Here is a 25,810-nt window from a genome sequence, read left to right as displayed (position 1 = left end):
AAAAAAAAAAAAAAAAAATAATAATAATAATAAAAATAACAAAATAAGAAAAAACTTGCCCTACTACCAAATTTGTTCAGATACATAGGAATAGGAATCAGATTCTTTCCTGAGTGCTGTGTGGTCCGTATCTTCTATTCATCTTAAAATTCTGTACACCTGTCTCTGGTATAGTTAAAAGACGATTCAAGGTCTGAAAAGTTTCTAGTTCTGGGCCTTCTGCTAGCTATAGGACCAGGTGTGAAGTATTTAAACCTCTGGGCTTCAATTGATGGGAGAATAAAAATTACACCTGTAGTCGTGTTATTCTGAGGTGCAAATAAAGGTAAACACTTCTGAGTATATTCTAGAAGAAGAATATTGGCTATTATGCTTACCTTAAATCATGTATTCTCAAATGAGGGTGATATTGCCCTCAATGGGGTGAAAATTGGTTCATGGGGAGGGTGGCTAAAAACAATCTTACACATTCTATAAAAAATAAGAAAGTCCCTTTATTGTAAATTTCTCAGGAGTGCATTGTAATAAAATAAGCATCTTGTTGGCTGGAATTAATAAGCCTAATGCAACACCTATACATCACTTCATTCAAGTGGATTCAACATAGTACTGGGAGACTGGCAAATTCAAATTCTGCCTTTAGGAATTTTGTGGATGTTCCCCCCAGATACAGGTTGAGTATCCCCTGCTTGGGACCAGAAGTGTTTGGGATTTTGGATTTTTTCAGATTTTGGAATATTTGCATTATACACACTGGCTGAGCATCCTCAATCTGAAAATCCAAAATGCTGCCAAGAGCATTTCCTTTAAGTATCATGGTGGCACTTAAAATGTTTCAGATTTTTGGAGCATTTGGGATTTTCGATTTTCAGACTAGGGATACTCAATCTGGTTTTTCTTAAATTTTTTTTTTTTTTTTTTTTTTTTTACTTTTCATTTTATTTTTATTTTTTTCCCTAAACAATAAGTGATATAGAATCAACCTGTATTTTCCATCGAGGGTTGGTAGAATCCATGAAAGAGGAACCCACAGATAGGAAGCACCAATTGTAATCCCAAAAGAGAACAAAGAGGGAAATGGGGAAAAATTTTCCCAGAAATGAGGTACATGAGTTTTTCTTTTCTTTTCTTAGAGACAGGGTCTCACTCTGTCACCGAGGCTGGAGTGTAAATGGTGAGACTCATTGCAACCTCAACCTCCTGGACTCAAGCGATTCTCCGGAGCCTGAGCGTCTGGATAGCTGGAACTACAGCCATGCACCACCACACCTAGATAATTTCTTTTATTTTTATTTTTTTATAGAGACGGGGTCTTGTTGTGTTGCCCAGGCTAGTCTCAAACTCCTGGGCTCAAGTGATCCTCCCACCTTGGTCTCCCAAAGCACTGGAATTACAGGCATGAGTCACTGCGTCCAGCCAAGTGCATGAGTTTCTAGATTGAAAGAGCTTAAAGAACCCAGCACATTGAATGGAAACAGATTCACGTGGAGAGTCCTCATTACAAGATATTCAGAAGACTGAAGACCAAAAGGAGTCCATGAGCTACACAAGGGATGAAGACTCAAAACAGCCTCAGATTCCAACGGCCAGACATGTATCAAGGTGACACTGACACAGAATCCAAAGGTATTTGAACATACTCAACGGAAATGGACTTGATTAGGGGAATATTTAGGACCAAGATTTTGACAAGCATGCGGAAGACATCACACTTTTTGTTCATTGTCCTAGTCCATTTGGGCTGCTGTAAAAGCACCATATAAACCAGGTGGCTCATAAACAACGAACACTTTTATTTCCCACAATCCTGCAGGCTGAAAGTCAGAGATCAGGAGGCCAGTGTGGTTGGGATCTGGTAATCCCAGATTCTTCTGGACTGCAGACTGCTCCCTGTAACCTCACATGGTGAAAGGGAAGTGGCCCCTTTTATAAGGATACTAATCCCATTCATGAGGGTCCCACCCTCATGACATAAGTACCTCGCAAAGGCTCTCCCTCCAAATACCACATCACCTTAGAGTTAGGATTTCGACATGTACGTCTGGGTGGACACAAACCTTCAGTCCATAATGCTAAGCTTACACAGTGAGGCCACAGGGCTTGCGGCTCAGAGCTCAGCAGGAGGCTGCTTGGGAGCAGACCCTGGCTCTGCTCCCTGATTATTTGGTTGGACACTATGAATCTGCCACTTGATTTACAGCTAACAGTTATCTGGAAAGCAGGAATTCTCTTGCTCAAATCTCTAGCTACCGCATTGTGTAAGGGTGTATGCTAATTATCTTGTGGAGTGAAGTACCAGAAGGGTAACTGATCACTCCAGGGTTAGAAATCCATGTCAACAAATATTGATGCTTTCTTCACTTTATTTGACTTTAGCTCATTTTGCAACATCCTTGAGGGAAGGGACTCTCTTATACCAGCAGTCACATACTTCAGTATCAATAACTCATGTCCTCCAGTCAATTCTTTCAGTACATAATATTTGGCTTAAAGCAAACTAAGTTGTTCTCATGTTTTAAAGAGTCTGAGAAAGAAACTGTTCTTAAAAGTGGGGATACTGCAATTGAAACCCAGTGATGTTTGGCAAGCTTCCATCGAGCACATTCCTATCTGAAATATATATAAGCCCTGGCGTTTTTCTTTTAATGTGAGACAGGTTATTTTCTCAGGAGATGTTTTGCCTAGAGAAAAGATTAAAGAAAAGACATGATAAATGTTTTCAAATACTTAGAGGGCTGCCATGTGGAAAAAGGAGGTGAGTTTATTCTGTGTAGTTCCAGAAGGCAGCCCTGGGAACAGAGAAGAGCAGTTGGAGGGAGGCATATTTTAGCTCCAGGGGAATAAATGGCTTCCTTTTATGGAGAAAACTCTGCAAACCTTCAAGTGGTTAAGCAGAAGAGCCTCCTGCACAGGGGTAGGCTCCTGGTTCAGAGAGCCTCAAAGCTCCCTTCTACTAACACTTCTCTGGTCCCAAATCTGACTTTCAAAGTGGGTCAATCATGGAGGTGGTGTTATGAGCTGAACTGTGTCCCCCTCAAATTCACATTTGAAGTCCTAACTCCCAGTACTTCAGAAAGTCACTGCATTTGGAGACAGGGTCTTTCATGAAGTGATTAAGTTAAAATGAGGCCATTAGCCTGGCCCTAATAAGAGCAGGAGTCCTGGCCGGGTGCGGTGGCTCACGCCTGTAATCCCAGCACTTTGAGAGGCCGAGGCGGGCTGGTCACTTGAGGTCAGGAGTTCGAGACCATCCTGGCCAACATGGTGAAGAGTAGAATCCTGTCTCTACTAAAAATACAAAAATTAGCCAGGTGTGGTGGTGCACACCTGTAATTCCAGCTACTCGGGAGGCAGAGACAGGAGAATCACTTGAAACCAGAAGGTGGAGGTTGCAGTAAGCCGAGATCATGCCACTGCACTACAGCCTGGGTGACAGAGCAAGACTGTGTCTCAAAAAAAAGGAATAGACATCCTTATAAGAGGAAACTTGGACACACCAAGAGACCAGGAATGTGCACATGCACAGAGGAAAGACCATGTGAGGATACAGTGAGAAGGTGGCCGTCTGCAAGCAAAAGAGAGGCCTCAGGAGGAACCAAACCTGCAACACCAAGATCTCAGACCTCCAGCCTCCAGAACTGTGAGAAAATAAATTTCTGTTGTTTGAACCACCAGTCGAGTATTTTACCATGACAACCTTAGCAAATTAATACAGGAGGATAATGACCTTGTGCTTGCGGATGGTCTAAATATTGCATGTCCATGTTAAGACACATGAAAGCAACCAGTTCATTTGACTGATTAAATCTAGCACATAGCACTTTTCACCTGAATGACTAATGCATGCACTGGTTAACACTAGAGGTCGGGGGAAAACTACCTGATATCGGGCTGTACTGACGCTTGAACTACAGAGCAATTTGAAAACAATTCAAAGCATGATATGCAGGAATAAATCTTGATTAACAGACTAAACAGTTGTTGAATTTTAAGCCCAGAGAATATATCTTTAGACGTTATCAAAGCATCCTTTTCTCTATGATACAGTTTGTCTGTGTCCCCACCCAGATCTCACCTTGACCTGTAGTTCTCATAATCCCGTAATCCCCATGTTTAATGGGAGGAACTCAGCGGGAGGAAATTTAATTAAAAGTGACCCTCATGCTTTTCTCTTGACAGTGAGTGAGTTCTCATGAGATCTGATGGTTTTATAAGGGGTTCTTCCCCCTTTTGCTCTCCACTTCTCCTTCCTGCTGCCATGTGAAGAAGGATGTGTTTGCTTCCCCTCCCACCATTATTCTTAAGTTTTCTGAGGCCTCCCTTGCCCTGCAGAACTGTGAGTTAATTAAACCTCTTTCCTTTTTAAACTACCCAGTCTTGGGCAGTTCTTCACAGCAGTGTGAGAATAGACCAATACACTATAATATAGGGACACTGTGCTCTAGACTGCATCATTGCCTTAACCATATAAAAGTTACTATAAATTAGGTGACACTGAAACTGTTTTACTCTCAAGGTGAATCAGTCCTTGAGAAAATGTCTAAAAGATTTTCATTCCATAAATAAAACAGCCACTCCAGTCTGAATGTTTGTGTCCCTCCCTACAAAAAAATTTCGTATGTTGAAACCTAATCACCAAGGTGATGGTATTAGAGGGTGGAGCCTTTGGGAGGCAATCAGCCTTGGGGTGGAGCACTCATGAATGGGATTAGTGCCTTCATAGTGCCAGGCTTAAGGGAGTTTGTTCCCTCTGCCCTTCTGCCACATGAGGACACATAGGTAGCACCATCTAGAGAAAGTGGGACCTCACAAGACTCTGATTCTGCTGGTGCCTTGATCTGGGACTTCCCAGCCTCCAGAACTGTAAGAAATAAATTTCTGTTGCTTACAAATTACCTGGTCTGAGGTATTTTGTTATAGCAGCCTGAACAGACTAAGACAATAGCTAAAATAATTGCATATTTCCATTAGTGGCTTAATTACAGAGAGCCACTCCTTGTGGACCACCTCAGTCCCTTCAAGAAAAAGGGCCTAAATCCTTTTTTTCTTTTTTTGAGACAGAGTCTCACTCTGTTGCCCAGGCTGGAGTGCAATGATGTGATCTTGGTTCACTGCAACCCTCGCCTACCGGGTTCCAGTGATTCTCCAGCTGCGTGCCACCATGCTGGGCTAATTTTTGTATTTTTAGTAGAGACGGGGTTTCACTATGTTGCCCAGGCTGGTCTCAAACTCCTGACCTTGTGAGCCACCTGCCTCAGCCTCCCAAAGTGCTGGGATTACAGGTGTGAGCCACCGTGCCTGGCAGAAAAGGGCCTAATTCTTAGACTGCGACTTGGGCAAGCCTACAGGCTGACTTGCCTGATTCCTTCTCAAATGGGACAGAACATGGACCCAATTTGAAAGTGGACTTGAGTGGCCTCTGAATAATAGAGATTTATAGGCCGGGCGCGGTGGCTCAAGCCTGTAATCCCAGCACTTTGGGAGGCCGAGACGGGCGGATCACGAGGTCAGGAGATCGAGACCATCCTGGCTAACACGGTGAAACCCCGTCTCTACTAAAACTACAAAAAACTAGCCGGGCAACGTGGCAGCGCCTGTAGTCCCAGCTACCCGGGAGGCTGAGGCAGGAGAATGGCGTGAACCCGGGAGGTGGAGCTTGCAGTGAGCTGAGATCCGGCCACAGCACTCCAGCCTGGGTGACAGAGTGAGACTCCGTCTCAAAAAAAAAAAAAAATAGAGATTTATAGGTAACATCTCCAAAGCTGACTGAAAATCTTTAGGGCAAGCAGCTATAGCATTTACCAACTTCTTCCCCCAATCCCTGGCTATTACCAATCCTTATTACACAGTCCTGACCGCCAGTCATTCAGCAGAACACATACAGGAAGATGAGAGGATGGCGTTTGGTGGCTACATTTGTGAAGGTATTTTCTTATTCTTTGACACCAAAAGGATTATGTTTCAAGATATTCTTGAATAAAATTCCCTTCTTGAACTTTTTAATTAAATTAAAACTTCAAATCTAGAAAATGGTTTTTAAGATCAGATTAGAGACCAGGCGCGGTGGCTCATGCCTGTAATCCCAGCACTTGGGAGGCTGAAGTGGGTAAATCACTTGAGGTTAGGAGTTTGAGACCAGCCATGGTCAACATGGCAAAACCCCATCTCTACTAAAATACAAAAATTAGCCAGGTATGGTGGTGTGTGCCTGTAATTCCAGCTACTCAGGAGCCTGAGGCAGGAGAATTGCTTGAACCCAGGAGGCAGAGGTTGCAGTGAACTGAGATTGCACCACTGTACTTCAGCCTGGGTGACAGAGGGAGACTCTGTCTTCAAAAAAAAAAAAAAAATTAGAAAAGCCATAAAAGTATTTCTATAAAAAGGCATAATGGAATTACCAAGTGGATTGCTGCCTGCCTAAGGTCACTTGGGTGTCTTCATTAACTAATCCACTATTTTCTTTTTCATGCCCAGATAACTAGTAATACTGATATTAGCCACAGAATCTCGGAGACGAGTGGGGATGCTCATTTCATAGATGAAAACTGACTTGCAATGAGATAAAGAAACGTACTCAAACCAAGATCACGCAAAAAACAGTAATTAAAGCACTCCTAGCCGTGTCTAGCCCCCTGGAATTAGTTGATGTATGAAGGGGAGAAAGGGTGAACAGAAGTCGTGCTGTCCTTCTTCCTCACTCCTTTTGTTAAGTCAAAAGGAAAAAGAAAAGTTCACTGCACTGTCAGACTTGAATATAGTTCAGAGAAAAACATCTTGACTGCTGATTATGGAAAAATAAGTGTGTTTCTTTAAGGATGAAGGCAGTGAAATATTTGTACCAGAAATCTGTCAATGACATAAGTAATTTCAGTGCAGCCACACTAAAAATAATTGCTGCAGAGCAGGAGAATGAATTAAAACCAGTTCCCAGAAATCGCATAGCATAGTACTTTTACCTAAGTTCAAGGCCTATTTTGTGTGTGTTCCCTCCAGTCTTCAAAACATTACAAAACAGGATACAGCTTGAGAAAATGTCATGAATAATGTTGTATTTGAATTACCAAAGTATGTGCGAGGGGGACCCCTCTCTTTGTCTATTGGGCACTTGTGTTTGATAGTGTTACTAGGAATCTGCATCTCATCACGTGCAGGTCAGGGTCTGATTTCATGTTGCCAGGCAACACCTGGCTAACCAACAGCAAGCACCTGTGAGAACCCAGCATGGTGCAGTCCTGAAAAGGGTCTGGCTTTGTAAGTGCGGATGCAACAAAGGAAAGAGAGCCTTGGATAAAACATACAAAGCCGCAGTCTTTAAGCAGGAAATGAATTGATACAGAGTTAAAGCCAACAAATCCTCCTCACCTAGATGATTATAAATGTAATACCGTGAACTCCATCTGAAAACTGTGTCTTCATTTATTCAAATATTTGCTGAGCACTTCCTGTATTCCAGCTACTGGTTCAGGCTCAGAGGATTCAGCACTGAACAAAACAGGCCCCCTCATCCCATCTCCTGCCGTGGACCACCCTCCGAATCCCCATCCCAAGAAATCTCTGCTCTCATGATTCTTTTTTTGTTGAGATGGAGTCTCCCTCTTGTTGGCCAGGCAGGAGTACAGTGGTACGATCTCAGCTCATAGAAACCTCCACCTCCCAGGTTCAAGCGATTCTCCTGCTTCAGCCTCCTGAGTAGCTGGGACTACAGGCATCCACCACCATGCCCAGCTAATTTTTTTGTATTTTTAGTAGAGATGGGGTTTCACTGTGTTAGCCAGGATTGTCTCGATCTCCTGACCTCATGATCCACCCGCCTTGGCCTCACAAAGTGCTGGGATTAGAAGCGTGAGCCACCACCCCCGGCCATCCTTATGAGTCTTATATTTTATTTTATTTTTTGAGACAGGGTCTCAATCTGTTGCCCAGGCTGATACAGTGGTGTAATCACGACTCACTGCAGCCTCAAACTCCTGGGCTCAAGTCAAGCGATCCTCCCACCTTAGCCTCCCAAGTAGCTGGGAATACAGGCGTGCACCACCACGTCCAGCTAATTTTTTTAAATGTTTGTAGAGACAAGGGTCTTACTATGCTTCCCAGGCTGGTCTCGAACTCCTGGACTCAAGTGATCCACCCTCCTCGGCCTCCCAAAGTGCTGGGATTACAGTTGTAAGCCACCACACCTGGGCTTGATTCTTGTATTTTAGACCAAGTGAAGGTGAGAGACAGATGTCAAATGCCAGATGTTAACAACTGGTGTGGAGAAAAGGAAAGGAGGAGTGGAGGGCTGTAAAGTGGGTGACAGGCACATCTAGCAAGATACCAATGATGTCACAATTTGAAAACTGAAATAGAAAAGGAATCAAATCATAAAAATAATCCTTTTGGGCACAGAAAGCAGCCTCTTGAAGAGAAACAGGTATGGGGTGGGCGGGTCATCTTTGAAGAGGCTCAGAGCAGCTCTTAGGGTGCCTACTATACAGATAAAGTTATTAAATGTTCAAAGCAAGGAAGAACGACTTTTAACTCAGAATGGATTTTCTGTAAGGTAACAAGATCTGTAGGGAGGGCTGGAATTATCTAGCGGTAACCTTTCAGTCTTTCTGTTTCCCAGAGGAACTGTACACCAGGAGCTGGTGGATTCAAATGGCAAATTTAATAAAAGCAGACCATGACATTAAGCGCCATTAGAAAAATGAAATTCTCTATAGTGTTGTATTTGTTACTATATCTGGGGGAAAATACTCAGATGTAGAAAAGTGGAATCCTGTAAAACGTTAAGAAATACCCTCTCAAAGGCTTCTGCTTTAAGCGACAGCATTTTGAGGCTTTTTGTTTTTTATTTTTCCCCGGGGGGTAGGGGGTGTGATCACAGCTGGTGTCACAGTGGTGGTCCACGTGCAGACACCAGGAGCTGCCTCTATACCATTCTCTGATTAGCGTAACAAGGCCTGGTTCATCTGGTCACTGGCTGACAGTTTTAAAGCAGCTGGCCCCAGAGTGGTAAATGCCAAGGTCAGAGCACCCAGCTGCTTCCTGCTCCGTTGCTGCTGGTGTAAATATCCTCAACTCAGGGTACGCAAACGGTGTGAAGCCCCTGTGAAGAAAAATTATTTAAGGCCGGCTGTGGTGGCTCATGTCTGTAATCCCAAGACTTTGGGAGGCCGACATAGGAGGAAGCTTGAAGTCAAGAATTTGAGACCAGCTTGGGTAACATGGCAAGAACCTGTTTCTACAAAAGCATTTTAAAAAAATTGTCTGGTGCAGTGGCACATGCCTGTAGTCTTAGCTACTGGGAAGGCTGAGGCAGAAGGATCACATTTGTCCAGAAGTTTGAGGCTGCATTAAACCATGATTGCACTACTGCACTCCAACCTGGGCGACAGCCCGTTCGTTTTTTTTTTTTTTTTTTTTGTTTGAGCGGAGTCGTCGCTCTGTCGCCCGACTGCGAGCTGCCAGCTGGCCAGATCTCAGCCTCACGCAAGCTGCCGCCCGTCCCGAGTTTACGCCCGATTCTCCTGCCTCAGCCTCGCCGAGTAGCTGAGGACTACAGGCGCGGGCCGCCCACGGTCGCGCCGCTAGCGTTTTGTATTTGGTAGTACGAGACGGGGGGTTCGACGCGTGTAGCCAGGAGTGCGTCGATCTCCGACCTCGTGAATCCGCCCCGTCTCGGCCTCCCAACAGTGCTTGATACAGCATTGAGCACCGCCGCGCCGCGGCCCTCTTAAAAAAAAAAAAAAAAAAAAAAAAAAAAAATCTAAAGCTAAGAAGAGCGACGCCAGTGTTTGGGCTCACAGAAACCAAAGTGACCTGGAAGTGGAAAAAGGTGGTTTTTCACAGCTTTGAAAAGTTTGCGTATGTACTCTGCAGAGAAGCAAATCGCAAAAAGAAAAGCAAATAACAGCGTGTAAGATTGAAGTCAAACGTATGAAGACCTGAGATAATCACTGGGATTCCTTGTATATGCAATGAGGTTTTGCAGACACGTTATTTCAAAATCAAATAGGCTAGTTATTAAAGGAATAAAAGGTATTGGGTTTGAGTTAATTGATTTTCCTCAACTGTTTGGGGGAAAAGAAACCATCTGCCTAACAGATACTAAGATTGAATTTCACGCCTAAATTTTCAAAGTTGTTCTTATTTCCAAAAGTTGAAAAAAAAAAAAAAAAAAAAAAAAGAAAAAAGAGACAGGGTTTCACCATGTTGCTCTGGCTGATCTCAAAATCCTGGACCCAAGTGATCTGCCTGCCTTGGCCTCCCAAAGTGCTGTGATTACAGGCGTGAGCCACCACACCTAGTCTGCAAAAGTTTTAAATCAAAAATTGGCCTCAGCCCAAGATACGATGCTTTAAAAATCATTCTTTTTTCGTTTTTTTTTTTTTTTTTTTAAACAAAACTCTTGTTTTGTTCTTGTTGCCTAGGCTGGAGTGCAATGGCGTGATCTCAGCTCACTGCACCCTCCGTCCGCCTCCTGGGTTCAGGCGATTCTCCTGCCTCAGCCTCCGGAGTAGCTGGGATTACAGGCATCTGCCACCATGCCCGGCTGATTTTTTGTATTTTTGGTAAAGACAGGGTTTCACCATGTTGGCCAGGCTGGTCTCAACCTCCTGACATGAGGTGACCCACCCGCCTCGGTCCCCCAAAGTGCTGGGATTATAGGCATGAGCCACCACGCCCAGCCTCTTGTTTGGGTTTTTAACAAAGAAAAGACCATACAAGCCATAGACTATAAAACGATTGATAATTTGGGTTGGGGAAAGGGAGTTTTCTTTTTTTTTTTTCCATCTTTTCAGCAGAAGCAGATTTGCCCAAAACTAATGGCACTTGTGCAGTCTCTGGGAATCCTGGGAATAGCACAACATGACAGCACTTTTTAGTTAGGCAGAGGAAGCCCAGCTGCATTTCTATATAAGCAGTTTGTATAAACTGAAAATCCCAAAGCTCAGAAGAAAGGGACCACTCACCAAGACTAAGTAATTAGTTGTGTGTATTTTCATTATAAATAAATGTTTGTGTCCATGCCGCATTGTGTGTGCTCTCATAGAAGGCCAAATGACATAATCAAGCCCCCTCCCAAAACCTACATATATTGGACCCTGCTGTACAGTTTAAACAATATTTAGTATGCAGTTCCTTCTTTCTAACATTTAAGAAAGTTTACAAAGAAGCAGAATTCTGTTTTCATTATAGGAGGAGGGTTGGTTCTGAATTACCAGTATTTCCAGTTTTAGAGCAAGTGAGTCAAGATGGGGAAAATAATGTCACCTCTGGCTTTGTCTAAATACTGTCTGCCGCTGTAAAGTAAAAACCCTCCAGCAGGAATGGTCCTTGTTCATTATTTTCTCCCATCGGTTGATCTTGCTATTTTATCTACAGCAGGACCAAATTCCACTGTGGACTAATCCTCCCAGGGACAAAAATGAGTAAGCCCTCTTCTTATTTAAGTGGACAGTGGTAGAAACAAAGGAGTCCCAAATCCTACAGGCCAGTGTCACAGGCCAAATTATGCCTTTGTCTATACTACAGCAAACTGTCATGTAGAATTCTGATTTCTGGAAGCAACCATAAAACCTAATCATGAGTGGCCGGGCACGGTGGCTCACGCCTGTAATCCCAACACTTTGGGAGGCTGAGGCGGGCGATCACCTTCAGTCAGGAGTTCAAGACCAGCCTGGCCACATGGTGAAACCCTGTCTCTAATAAAAATACAAACATTAGCCGGGCATGGTGGTGCATGCCTGTAGTCTCAGCCACTTGGGAGGCTAAGGCAGGAGAATCGCTTGAACCCGGGAGGCGGAGGTTGCAGTGAGCCAAAATCATGCCACTGCACTCTAGCCTGGGTGATAGAGCAAGACCCTGTCTCAAAATAAACAAACAACAGCAAAAACAAAAAATGTATATTAATTACTACTTTTCCACAGTGGGGCATGATGGCTCACGCCTATAATCCCACCGCTTTGGAAGGCTGAGGCGGGCATATCACTTGAGGTCAGGAGTTCAAAACCAGATTGGCCAACATGGTGAAACACTGTTTCTACTAAAAGTACAAAAATTAGCCAGGTGTGGTGGCACGTCCCAGCTACTCAGGAGACTGAGGCAGGAGAATCACTTGAGCCGGGGGTAGGGGGAGGGTGCGGGGAGGCAGACGTTGCAGTAAGCCGAGCTCGAGCCACTGCTCTCCAGCCTGGGTGACAGAGTGAGACTCCGTCTCAAAAAATAAAAAATAAAAATCACCACCCTTCCTGCATGGGGGATTTGATATTTGCTCAGACCTCTGAGGCCATGGTCAGAGGCCTGGGTCACCTCAGGGAGATGATGGAATAGTCACAGGGGAGAGACTGAATCACTCACTGTGAAAATCGGTGTTTACCCACGTGGCTGAAATGTAAAAGAAATCACAACTGGACTAAGGGAAGATAACCTTAAGACCTCCAGTAAACATGCCGCAGATTAAAAAAGAATTTCCAGGCTATTCGGGATTCTATGAAAAAAACGTGTGTCCCTGCCCCATCCCTCCCTCCTCTTATCCATCCTACAGATAAGCTAAGTCAGACAAGAAGCCTCCGGCACCCCCTTGGTGGCACAGTTCAGTGATCACACGTTGTCCACTACATACTTTCTAAACTCCATTCTGCTTTCAGGGCCCTGTTGTCTGGCCCCGTTTCCCTTCTGGGCTTTCATTCTACACCCTTCAATAAAAACTGGGGCCAGGCTGTTCCAACACACCAGCCTCCGAACCTGCCCTGCACAGTCAGCGCGCAGCGGTTAAGTGGTTTTGGAATCTGCTGATCTGGATTTGCCTCTTGGGAACAATATTACCTACTTCATAGGGTTGCTGTATCTATTAAAGGTGGTAACACACAAAAGGCACCTCTCTGGGCCCTATAATAAAAGCACATAAAGTGTTGGCTGTTATTATTCTCCTCACTTTTGCTGGCATTCCTTGTTTAGACACATCTAAATCCAGCCTCCTCCTAATCTCCCCTCTGACCTCAAGTGACAGCTCCACCTGAACCCTGCAGTTCTCATCCCTTGCACAATTCATTTGGTAGTCACCAAGTTGCCTTGTCTTAACCTTACGGACTTGGCCATAGTAAGCTCACATGTTGCTGGTGCTTGACTTGACTCAAAAGTTAACACGGGAAGGACAAAGCTTTGGACTTGGGAATTTGAGTTGGGTCCATTCCAATCATTTGGGTGAAAATTATTTGAAACTCTCACACTAGGTCATGCAAATACTCCGCCCGTGAGACTGTGTATATTTCTAACTTTATATTGTGCCTGTGGTGCTATATACAGATAAGTATTCCCACCAACTTCAAAAGCAGCTCCCTGCTTGAAGCAGCTCTGTGGGGGCATCAAACAAGAAGAAAAACAGGTTCCACATGTTTGAAGAATCTCATCTAAGTGAGGCGATGTTGAATCTCCTGTGAAAGGATTTTTCCCTTCATTTGTCTCTCTTATTCATGTTACATGAATCAATTTACCGTATGCCGAATCATCATTTTACATATCTTTGATAGCGGTTACGGGTTATCCCTTTATTTATGATTAAATGAAACAATGAACTCAGAGTAGACAAAGGTCCTTCTTCAACATGCAGCCTTTCACTTTTCACAAAAGACTTACTGGTCCATATGCGCTCAATTCTGACCTTAAGATGTGGTTCCCCACTCCCCATATGGGTAAAAATCAGATCCCAATACTGTGTCCAAATGATCACTCTTCACTGACCATGCCTCGAGGATCTCTAGGCTCAAGAGCTATAAAACGTGCAGCACATCATAGTTTAAGCAAAGAGGGGTATGTGCAGAAAAAGTTGTGCAAGTATAGCAGGCTCCTCTATAGAGAGAGAGATACTGTTAAAGCAACCATGACTTCTGTTTCCAACAAGAACTCACATATAACTTCAGACAAGTAGCTGGGACAGAGCAACAATAATTTAAAAGCATCAAGTTCCAGATAAGAAAAAGGAAACATAACTTCAAGGTCTAAGTATAGGGGGTATCCAAATGGTCAGATAAGTACTTCCTTTTGTAACCAATTGATTGTTTCTGCTATTAACGTCAATCTACCACCAGGCAGTATGACAGAGTATTTTCTGCTGAGTTCAAAGTTTGTTGCAAGTGCTGTGTGCCTTCCAGTGCCTGGAGAGGCAGCTTACCATCTGTGACAATGACTTCTTCTTCCTCCTGGCCATTTAGGGCTCCTTGACCGTTCCGGGCTCCTTCCTGGTCATTCAGGTCACCCTCCTGGAGGCTGAGCTCGTCTTGCTCAGCTACGCCATTGATGGTGGACAGCTGACCATTCTTCTGTAGGAGCTATGGGAAAGACAAAGCCATAGAAACTTAATTTCGGTCCTCATGACCAAGTCAAGAAACAAGGCATTAACTTCCAGAATATAAAGCAGTGAAAGAAGAAATACAGAGAAAAGGAAGTTCAGAAACAATGAAGAGTTAAGTCTTACATTTGTCTGAAAGATCCAGCTACCTTACAAGCAGACAGGGCCTTGACAGGGAAAGTGTGCCCAGGAGCCATTTATCCACTCATTAATTCATTCATTGGAACACCAGACACATACACTCACCTTTCCAGACCTATTTCAGATACAAACATTAATAAATCAGATGTGTTTCCCAAAGCTTTGAGCTTACAAATTACTATGGAAGGCACACTTAAAAACCCCTTTTTTACTTTAAAATAATAAATAATGTTTCCTTGTGATTAGATGCAGGTTAAACATAATTGACTGAACAAGTCAGAAGGCAGACTTTTAAACAAATAATTACTAAACTGCAGTTGTGGAAACTGTCATAAAGGAGGCATACATAGAACAAATAATAATAATAAACAGAGCCCTTTTTGTTAAAAAAACAAACAAACAAACAAACAAAAAAAAAAACAAAAAAACAAATCAGCCCTAACCGAGGCTGGGGTGTCCAGGACTTCTCTGAGGAAGTAATGGTAAAGCTGAGATCTCATTTCCACAGGCAAGGGCTGCGTGAGAAAAGGGTAAAGGGGGTGCAGAGAAGGGAGGCCCCTTGGTGCGAAGGCCAGTGCTCCCAGAGCCCAGCAAGCAAACAAGACACATATAACACGTGCATTTGGGTCATTGCTTTTTCCTTAAAAATATTACTACAATGGTCATTTGCAATCCTCCCCACAGGATGCCCTATGCAATCGATGGCATCAGTTTCAAAATCAGCAGGCATGGCCAGGCGAGGTGGCTCACGTTTGTAATCCCAGCACTTTGGGAGGCTGAGGCGGGCAGATCACGAGATGAGGAGTTCAAGACCAGCCTGGCCAACACAGTGAAACCCCGTCTCTACTAAAAATACAAAAAAATTAGCCAGGCATGGGGGCGCATGCCTGTAGTCCCAGCTACTCGGGAGGCTGAAGCAGGAGAATCACTTGAACCTGGAGGTGGATGTGGGAGGTGGAGGTTGCAGTGAGCAGAGATCGAGCCACAGCACGCCAGCCTGGGTGACAGAGCGAGAAAAACAAAAAACAAAAAACAAAAACAAAAAAACCTCACAAAATCAGCACGCATGTAGGCATGCCCTTGGTCATATAATACTTTTTTTTTTTTTTTGAGATGGAGTCTCACTCTGTCACCCAGACTGAAGTGCAGTGGTGCAGTCTCGGTTCACTGCAACCTCCACCTCCCAGGTTCAAGTGATCCTCCTCCTGCCTCAGCCGCCCACATAGCTGGGATTAAAGGCGTGTGCCACCACGCCTGGCTAATTTTTGTATTTTCAGTAGAGACGTGGTTTCGCCATGTTGGCCAGGCCAGTCTCAGACTCCTGACCTCAAGTGATCCGCCCACCTCTGCCTCCCAAAGTGCTAGGATTACAGGCGTGAACCACCAGGCCCGGCCTGCTCTTGGCCATATTTTTAATCCTGAGAATATAGGTAAAAAAATTTTAAGCCAGTAGAAACAATGACCATTAGGAACCTAAATGTTTCAACATTGTAATATACAACAATGTTATATATACAGATATCTCATTTATCTTAAAACCAGTGTAGGCAACTGCTATTTCCATTTTATAATAATGACACTGGGACTCAAAGCAATTCTAGTGGGGTGGGGTTGTCTTGCCCCAGGTCACACAGCTCAGGAATGGGAGCATCGTGGCCCGAAAACAGCTCTTGCCACCAACTATTTCCAGGATTTTTCTGTTTAAGGCTCTCAACATAAAGACAGGTGCCATGTTTTGAAGCTCCTGTTACTACACACAACTATAAAATGACTTAAAGGGTATTCCAGGTCTGGAACAGGTCTGGAAAAGGTCTGGTACAGACCTGCATGCTACAAAGCAATCTCAGCTCCACACTCGGTCTGACATCATTCGATCCTGCTTCCAGGCTAATGAATGACTCTGGCCACACCACTGACTCAAGACCCTGAACCCTGAAGGGACTGAGTTCAAGACACGCAATCCAGAAGCCGTGAGTTGTGCTGAATTGTTTTCACCTGGCTGTTCTTGGCTCCCAGCAAGGCTGTCCTTCAACTGCATGAGCTTCCTCCTGAAATAATATCACTTTAGTTTAATACTTACACTACAGATGGGATTGTTGGCTTCAAAATGCCCATGCTGAGTCCCTTTATTAAACAGAATACTCAGATTACATTTCCACTTAAAGTCTTCTCTTACCAAAATATGAACGATGGGAATTTTAAATGAAACCTAAAGACAAAAGCAGGGGGTAGGGAATGGAAAAGGGGTAGTGTGTCTCCACAAAGCCCATCAGCAAAATGTCAGAGTATTTCTTTTTTTTTTTTGAGATGGATTTTCACTCTTGTCCCCCAGGTTGTGGTCCAATGGCGTGATCTTGGCTCACTGCAACATCCGCCTTTTGGGTTCAAGCGATTCTTCTGCCTCAGCCTCCTGAGTAGCTGGGATTACAGGTGCCTGCCACCATGCCCAGCTAATTTTTCTATTTTTAGTAGAGACGAGATTTCACGATGTTGGCCAGGCTGGTCTCCAACTCCTGATCTCAGGTGATCCTCCTGCCTCAGCCTCCCAAAGTGCTGGGATTACAGGCATGAGCCACTGTGCCCAGTCAAATGTCAGAGTATTTTAACTAAATATCATTGAGTATGTACACACGACTTAGATTTGACTAATAACAGGAAGAAAAGTTGGGGGAGGAAAGCAGGAATCACATATTATTGTGGACTACATGGTAACCCAGTGAATCTTAAACCTAGAAACCGTTGACATAAACAGTTTCATGATATGGCAAACTAAACAGGGAACATAAAAAAGCCATCTTAATACCTCAATTTCAAAGCAATAAACTTTGGTCAGTTGTGCCTCTTGTTTAGGAACCAGAACTCTGAAGTTCTATAGAGTTTAGGGTTCTACAAACTACCTAAAATTACTGAAAAAATTATTATAATCCTTTGTGAATTGTCTAATCCAAGATATCTTTAGTTGGAGCCAAATTGAGTCTCTTTAAACATGAAGACTCTATAGCACACAGGCACAAATTTCTGTTTACTCTTTTAGAAATGTTACTGAGCCGGGCACTGCGATGCGTGCTGTAGTCCCAGCACTTGGGAGACTGAGGCAGGAGGACTGCTTGAGCCCACAAGTTTGAGGCCAGCTTGGACAACATAGAGAGACCCTCGTCTCCAAATAAAACCATAATTTAAAAAAGAAATGTTACACTGGGCGCAGTGGCTCATGCCTGTAATCCCAGCACTTTGGGAGGCCAAGGCGGGCAGATCATGAGGGCAGGAGATCGAGACCATTGTGGCTAACACGGTGAAACTCCGTCTCTACTGAAAATACAAAAAATTAGCCAGGTGTGGTGGTGTGTGCCTATAGTCCCAGCTACTCAGGAGGCTGAGGCAGGAGAATTGCTTGAACCTGGGAGGTGGAAGCTGCAGCAAGCTGAGATCATGCGCTCCAGCCTGGGCAACAGAGGGAGACTGTCTCCAAAAAAAATTTTTTAAAAAAGAGATGTTACACATGCATAGCAAAGTACATTAGATGATAAAAAGAAGGACCCTTGAAAACGAGGTCAAATGCTAGACACCTTATATCCTAAGTATCATAATGAATGCATTACGAGATAGTAATTTTCAATAACCACAGGGTAACTGTCCCTATTTGAGAAAGGCACTAGATACATTATTAACTTCGGTAGAAAACAATTTATGACAGTGACGTTACTGAACCTGAGTTTTTGAGTCTATTTTACTGTGAATAGCTTGCATCCCGCCAGGGTACCCAAGCTTTGACCTGAAGGGTGATGTCTCAGGTCAGCTTTCAGAGCCCATGAGGCACCAACACTCCACACAAAATGGGACTTCATTCCTAGTCAGATTGTCACATTCAGACATGTCTACACTTTTGCAAACCCCACGTGTTGTTAAAGATGGATAATTCCCTTTATTTCACTCCAAATCAGAAGTGCTTTTGTTTTTTCTCCCATCCCCAAACCATCTAAATAATTCATACCATTGTTAAAAATTCAGGGATTTCTGAGAGTTATCAATAAGTCACCTCAAATCAGAGGATTTCAAACCCACATTCATTTAAGTCTTTTCCATGTTTTCTACGTGTATATATATAGGCAAAGCATTCACTTAAAAAATAATAGGGAAGACGTGTTATTTTATGACCTGATGGTTTCATACGTTGTGGATACACTTCTTCATCAATAAACACGCACCTTGCTTCCCTTCAATCAGTCTCTCTTTTCCCTGTAACTCAAATGGCCACAGAACACAGGATTTACACACAGCTCTGCCCAGAGAGACCCTGAGAGATGCAGACACAACATAGTGGCACATGGGATGGGAGGTTGTGGAGCCAGATGGGATTCGGTGGAGCCAGATGGGATTCGAGGGCCACCCATTTCAAGGAGGAAAGTAACATTGGGACTTAACTGTTATCAAACAAGAAAGAAGGAGGAAATGTGTATTTCACTTTTTCTACTCCGAAGCTTCCTCGCATAGCTTTATCCATCCACCCTGAACTTAGTTTTATAAATAGTTATTTCTTTCGAGATGAGAACTAGACTTGAAAGACATGCTCCTTACACTTAAACGTGGTAAGCACCAGAAAACCTATTTTCCCACTGGATTTGTGCTTCAAAAAGCACAAATGCCTCCTTTGAACAAATCAAAACCCTAAATGTTTTCAAGCTTATATCCTTTGAGTGGGTCAGCCAGAGTTTATTCCCATGAAGTATTACCACATGACAACTAAACAAGCTGTTAAAAAAAAAAAAAGACCCTAAAAACCTCAAATGTTTCTAGCAAAAGTGTTTTCCTCTCATTTCTGTAAGAACAACAACCAAGAATGTCCAAGTGGTAGCCAAGGCACCACAGAAAAACTAAGAGACTTCTCCATCCACTTCCTTCTCCACAGGATTCCACAACTTTCTGGGGCCCTCCTTTGCAGAGTAAGAAACAAGAGTACCAGGCTCTTTAATGAAGTTGTAAAATGATGAGCCCTTGACAGCTGTCAGGATGCCGGAGGCAGAGGATGTAAGCCAACTAAAGCAACTCTTTTCACTGCAGAAATGATACTCCTGGATCTACATGCTCATTGGATGACCGGGTGCAAGTGGCCCAGCACTCCCGCAGTTCACACGTAGACGAGGCTCCAACAGGGCAATTCGTTCCACCCGGGGCAGTACGACCGAGAAGCAAACCTGTAAGTGGCCTTCATGGGAAGGAACCAGAAGCCAACATAACCAGGACACACCCACACATGATCAGAATTGAAGATGATCTGGAAGGAATTTTAAATCCCATGACAAACTTGTAAAGAAACCTCTTCACTGTGTTTTATCCTTCATTTTAATAGAAAGTGTTTTGAAAGTAAATCTTTAAAAATGTCAAACAGAAAAAAATGAAAACCAGAGTATAAATCAGTAAACAATATCCCTGGAAGGCAATTTGGAAATAGGGATAGAATTTTAAATATGCAAACCCGTTAGCTACACCATGCCATTCTAATAGATATGGCATTACATATTTATGATGTGCAACACATAATAACTTATAATAGGGTTGGCCATGGTGCCTTATGCTAATAATTCCATCACTTTGAGTGTCTGAGGCAGGAGAATCGCTTTAGGCCAGGAGTTCGAGACCAGCCTGGGCAACAAAGAGAAACCTAGTCTCTACAAAGAAAAAATAAATAAGTACTAAATACTTTATAATAGCAAAAAGTACAAAAACAAACAAACAAAAAAACACTTAAATGTCTATCAGTAGAGGAGAGTAGTTAAATTATGAGACGTCCATGCAATAGACAGCATCAAAAGCTATGCAGATCAATTTAGACACACTCATGGGTGAAGATGTCCCCAGTTTAAGGAGGAAAAGAAGCAAGTTGCTGAGAATATTTGATTCTTTTATGTGTTTAAAACCAAACCAAACAAAAATAAACCACTAACAAAGAGGGAGAGGAAGAGGAAAAGGGAGAGAGAAAAGGAGTCAATGTTTGTATAAGCATTTTTTAAAAGTCTGGAACGATATGTACCAAATCTTTAATAATGGCTACCTCTATGGCACTGTTATTGTTTGGTTTTGTCCTTTTAGAGGGAGATTGGGAGAACAGACGTGGTTTCCTTTTTACTCACTTTATCATTGTAAAAGTGAAAACACATTGAACCCTAAAACTCATAGCTTCTTAGGCTTCAAGCATGTTAATAACCTGACTTGCCAGGGTTCATAAATCTCTTAAGATCATCTAAGCCAACAGGTCACACTGCTGGAGCTTTAACTCCTCTGTTTATATCATCGCCAAATGTAAATAGCATATTAACGTCCTCAGCTAAGCCATTCATCAAAAACATTGACCAGGACAGAGCCAAGCATATCACAGTTCTACAGCAGACCACTCCAGGCTCCTGACAGAGCACACATCTGTCCTATGCATTATGTACCCATTTCACAAGGGTGTTTTGTATACATTTGCTTCCACCTTAAGGAAGTTACTTTCACGACCTTGAGCACATTTCTTGCCTACCTCATATCTTCCCCGTTCTCTGTAAAATGGAGTTAATAATTCATTTTTAGGCTGGTCCGATGATAGTGGGTTATCAGAAATTAACATCAGTGTTACTAAAGTTGGTATACAACCCCACACTGCTAAACTTGACTGGCTTTTAAAATAGAGAAAAAAAAAAAAAGAATTCATTTTTTTTTTTTTTTTTTTTTTTTTGAGACAGAGTCTTACTCTGTCACCCAGGCTGGAGTGCAGTGGTGTGATCTCAGCTCACAGCAACCTCCGCCTCCTGGGTTCAAGTGATTCTCACCTTAGCCTCCTGAGTAATTGGGATTACAGGCAAGTGCCATCACACCCGGCTAATTTTTTTCTATTTTTAGTAGAGATGGGGTTTCACCATGTTGGTCAGGTTGGTCTCGAACTCCTGACCTTAAGTGATCCACCCGCTTTGGCTTCCCAAAGTGTTGGGATTACAGGCGTGAGTCACCTCGCCCGGCCAAGAATTCATTTTTATATACCTCAAAGAATATTTGAAACATCACCAGGCACATATTAAGTTCTTAATAAGTCAACTATTAACATAAATTCTAGCTGTCTTTGTTATACTATTTGTTAACAATCATTGTGGTCTTGGGAATTACTTGTTCCGTGCCTGTGTTCCTCTCTAAAATGAAAGCTCTGGGAGTTGTTACCTGTGTTCTTCCTGCTCTGCACTCAACAATAACACCTGGCAAATGGCAAAGGCGTCTAATCTTTCTGATTTTCTAGGTCTGGGCAGGACAAAGCGGGTAAAGGTGGTTTATATAAAGGTCTAAATGGAGGAGGGCCGTCTGTGATTTTTCTTTTCTTTTCTTTTAAACTATAGAAGTCATGGGGGAAACAGAAGACAGCACAGCACGTACAAGGTCTTGGTTAGAGTCCAAAAGCTCCTCTCAGCTATGGAACTTTACCTCTGAGCTCATTTTCCCAGTTACAAACTGAGACTAATACTATCTCTGTTTTTGGATTGTGTGAAATTCAAATGAAATCATATTGGGGGAAATTCTCTTTCTAAATAGAAAAGCACTCAGCATCCATTTTATAAGACTTGGTCCATTTGATCAAATCAAGGTCGATGTGCTATCCCAGTACTTTCCAGCCCTTATCTCACACTGTGGTCACCTTTTATAAATGGTCCTTGTGTTTCTGTTAAGGAGGGTTTCAAAGGAGGCAGCATTTGGTTTGAGTCTGAGATGTGAAATGACAAGAGAATCCAACAAGATTAGACACAGCTTGGTAGAAGCGACACATCTCACTATACACACATACACACATATCCCAGGACATACATTCATACGGGGCTGCACATTAAGACACGGGGTATGGCTATAGGTAACATGGCCATGGCTTTGAAATCACAGACTTGCTCACAGGAAGAGAAAAGAAGACACAGTAGCCTTTTTTTTTTTTTTTTTTTTGAGACGAAGTCACACTCTGTCCCCCAGACTGGAGGACTGTGGGACAGTCTTGGCTCACTGCAACCTCCACCTCCTGGTTTCAAGTGATTCTCCTGCCTCAGCCTCCTGAGTAGCTGGGATTACAGGTGCACGCCACCACACCTGGCTAATTTTTCTATTTTTAGTAGAGATGGTTTCACCATGTTGGTCAGGCTGGTCTTGGACTCCTGACCTTGTGATCCACCCGCCTCCGCCTCCCAAAGTGCTGGGATTACAGGTGTGAGCCACTGTGCCCGGTCCATAGTAGCTTTTTTTTTCCTGCGGTTCCTGGTTGGTTCAAATCCTCAGGTTGCTAGGGCAAGTGATCCTGCCCCCACAACACACACACACACACACACACACACACAGCTGTGTGGTGTGTATCAGTGAGTCCACCCATCAGTGTAACTCAAAGAGCTATCATTAAGACTGATGATTTATTTCATACAAGTCAATGGCTATAGCTCCAATTGGTGTACTCACTCTAAAATTAAATACTTCAAACAGCAATCCAGACTAGCAAAAAACAAAAAAACAAACAAAAAACCTTTTATTTTAACCTAGGCATACAATGTATTTTCCAATGTATATTTAATTTCCAGAAGTAGGCTGAAAATAAGATGGAGGCTAAATGCAGAAATGCATTATTCCGTTGGTGATCCAGATCTATGAGAACTTCAGATGAACAATAGCCCTAATTTTTGTGAGAGGACCGGATCGAATTCTTTAGTCTCTCCATTCCTTCCCCGACACAGTCATGCCTTCCAAGAAGTTCAGCCTGAAGATGCTGCATCTCAGTTCTCTGAGACGCAGAAATAAACCTTATTAAAACCTCAGTGTTAAAGCTATTTTAAAGAGGTTTTCTTTAAGAGTGTAAAACATTACTGTTAATTCTGTAGAGAATGGCAAGAAAATGATTGTTACTTTATTTTATTTTATTTATTTATTTTTGAGATGCAGTCTCGCTCTGTCTCTCAGGCTGGAGTGCAGTAGCATGATTTCGGCTCGCTGCAACTTCCACCTCCCAGGTTCAAGCGATTCTCCTGCCTCGCCCTCCTGAATAACTGGGATTACAGGTGTGTGCCACCACACCTGGCTAATTTTTGTATTTTTAGTAGAGATGCAGTTTTGCCACATTGGCCAGGCTGGTCTTAAACTCCTGACCTCAGGTGATCCGCCCACCTCAACCTCCTAAAGTGTTGGGATTTCAGGCGTGAGCCACCGCACCTGGCCGATGTGATTTTTAATTAGCTCAGTATATATAATAAGCACTGCTAAGGCAATCATGAATATACGTTTATATTCCATGAATTTAAAAAAAGATTTAAGGCAATCTGCAAAAGAAAAATAGGAGGAGGCTTTTTAAATAGTAAGGTTTTTAAAAAAGAAAATGAACTGCTTATCGGGTTTCAGAGGTATTATCAAAGCATGGAGTCAAAAGCTCTCTCCAACCACAGGAAACTGAGAAGAGTATGCATCCCGGGGAGGGCGTGATTGCGGTGATCTCTAAAAATAAGAAGCCCTTATCTCTGAGAAATTGACCTCCAGAGCTCTCTTCCCGCCGCCAGTTTTTCTCAGGGAAGAGGCAGCGGGTCCTCTTGAGGGTGGCAGCAGGTCCCAGGTCTTAACCTACAGATGCCATGAAGCCTCTGATCTTTAAATAAAGCCACTGATGGTTTTAAATTTCATGATATTTCTTTCTACCCCGTATATTCAGCAAAACAAAACCAACCACCCAAAAAAATCCCCTTACTGCTTGGTGACATCACTGTAAGCTCGACTGAGTTCATTTGAAGGACTCAGAAAAGGGGGTGAACATCTCCTCACCATCACCCACAGTCCCTGTGGCCCCTTCCCTCCAGCTCCAGAGGACGAAAACAACAGGGCCCAGCTGTCCAAACCCCACGTGTCCTACCGCACTTTATCCTGCAGGTCTTCATTCCAAGATAGGGTTTGAGCCTACACTACATCATCCCACCAACTGCCGAGTAAGAGCTATTCACCCGACAGCAACACTTATCCACTTTCAATACCTGATTGGCTTAGACCAGCTTTGTCATGCTGTCACATTCGTTGAACTAATTTAATTTAATCCTAGTGCAAAAGTTCTAATTTTCAGAAAGCCAATATTAATTTTATTTTGTGTTTGAAATGCAGTGCTTACTATTTAAGGAAGGCGGCTGGAACGGTTTCTGCACAGCACAAGGACTTGTGGGCCCGTGAGTGCTGCTTGGTGAGGGGTATAAATACCAGATAGAGAGTTTCTCGCCACTGTCTACAAATCCCAAATTTTCATGTTTCTTCTCATTTTCAGTAAAATTCATGAAAATTAGTTAACCATAATTTCAGGAGAAATAACCCAAACTCATCTTTGGACATGAGAAAGAATGATTGCTAAGAGAGATCCACTAAAATCATCAGCTTGCTTTTAGCATGCAAAATTAATTCCATTGAACATTAATATTCAAATTGTTGGATGTCTTAGAAAATAATGTATCACGTTGCTTATGGAAACTCCAAAGGACTGTCCACTACAGGTGAACTCATTTTATTAGGAATGTTGTCTACAGATTAGGCCTCTAAATTCTTGAAGTTCGGTGTTTATCAAACTGGTATCCGAGAGCATGAGCATACTGGGTGTATCGACACCAGCATATCAGGCATTATCTCAGAAGTGTTCTGTGCTCCAGGTTAGCCTGGGAAACTCTGAGGTAGACAGAGTTAAGCAGATTTACTTAGAATTTTAAAACTCCTTAATGTGCATTCTGAATCTCTAAGGAGAAAATCACTGCATTTTCTAAAAATGAGTTCCTCATGGAACCCTCTCCGAGTCACATCTACTAACATCCCCCATAACTAAAGACACTATGGATGCATGCAGTTATGTTTCAACACACAACACTTCAGTCAAGTATTCCTCCACTTTATAAAATGTTACAGTTGTTTTTAAAAGTATTAAAACTCCCAAGTTCTCTGGGAAAGTATGCGAAAGAAAACAAAGCACTCTAAATCTGGTTAGGTGGGAGATCAACCATGCTGATTTCAGGCAAAGGGAATTTATAAGATCTCTGCTGGAGATGGGGGCAATAAAAAGCACCACCTACCAATGACAGTAATTCACTGCATGAAGATGGCCTGCCAGAATTCCATTCTGTGAAATGCCTACCTTGTAATGTTGGCAAACCCCACAGCATTTGGGTCTTAGGACAGAGAGAAGCTCATTAAATCCAACTGGAAGAAAAACCTGTGAATCCTAGACCAAGTCTCTGACACAACCAGTATCTTCCTCTCTGTGGACACTGTGGACGGTAATTACAGGACACGGGGCATCCCTGGTGCCCGCCCACCCCCCCCCCGCCCCCA

General features: G+C 43.1%; 1 protein-coding gene across 1 annotated transcript in view; it reads right to left on the bottom strand.

Annotated features, from left to right (window-relative positions):
• The window catches only part of AKAP12 (A-kinase anchoring protein 12), a 128,792-nt gene that overhangs the window by 45,223 nt on the left and 57,759 nt on the right, over positions 1-25,810 (bottom strand). Inside the window, exon 2 of the mRNA XM_017887622.1 lies at positions 14,159-14,315. Within this exon, the coding sequence (XP_017743111.1) occupies positions 14,159-14,315 (157 nt within the window). The remainder of the gene's footprint in view (positions 1-14,158; positions 14,316-25,810) is intronic.

This window comes from Rhinopithecus bieti, unplaced genomic scaffold, assembly GCF_001698545.2.
Source record: "Rhinopithecus bieti isolate Rb0 unplaced genomic scaffold, ASM169854v2 scaffold_16097, whole genome shotgun sequence".
Taxonomy (NCBI): domain Eukaryota; kingdom Metazoa; phylum Chordata; class Mammalia; order Primates; family Cercopithecidae; genus Rhinopithecus; species Rhinopithecus bieti.
Note: the sequence above shows the minus strand (reverse complement) of the source record. Positions and strands in the feature narration are given on the sequence as shown.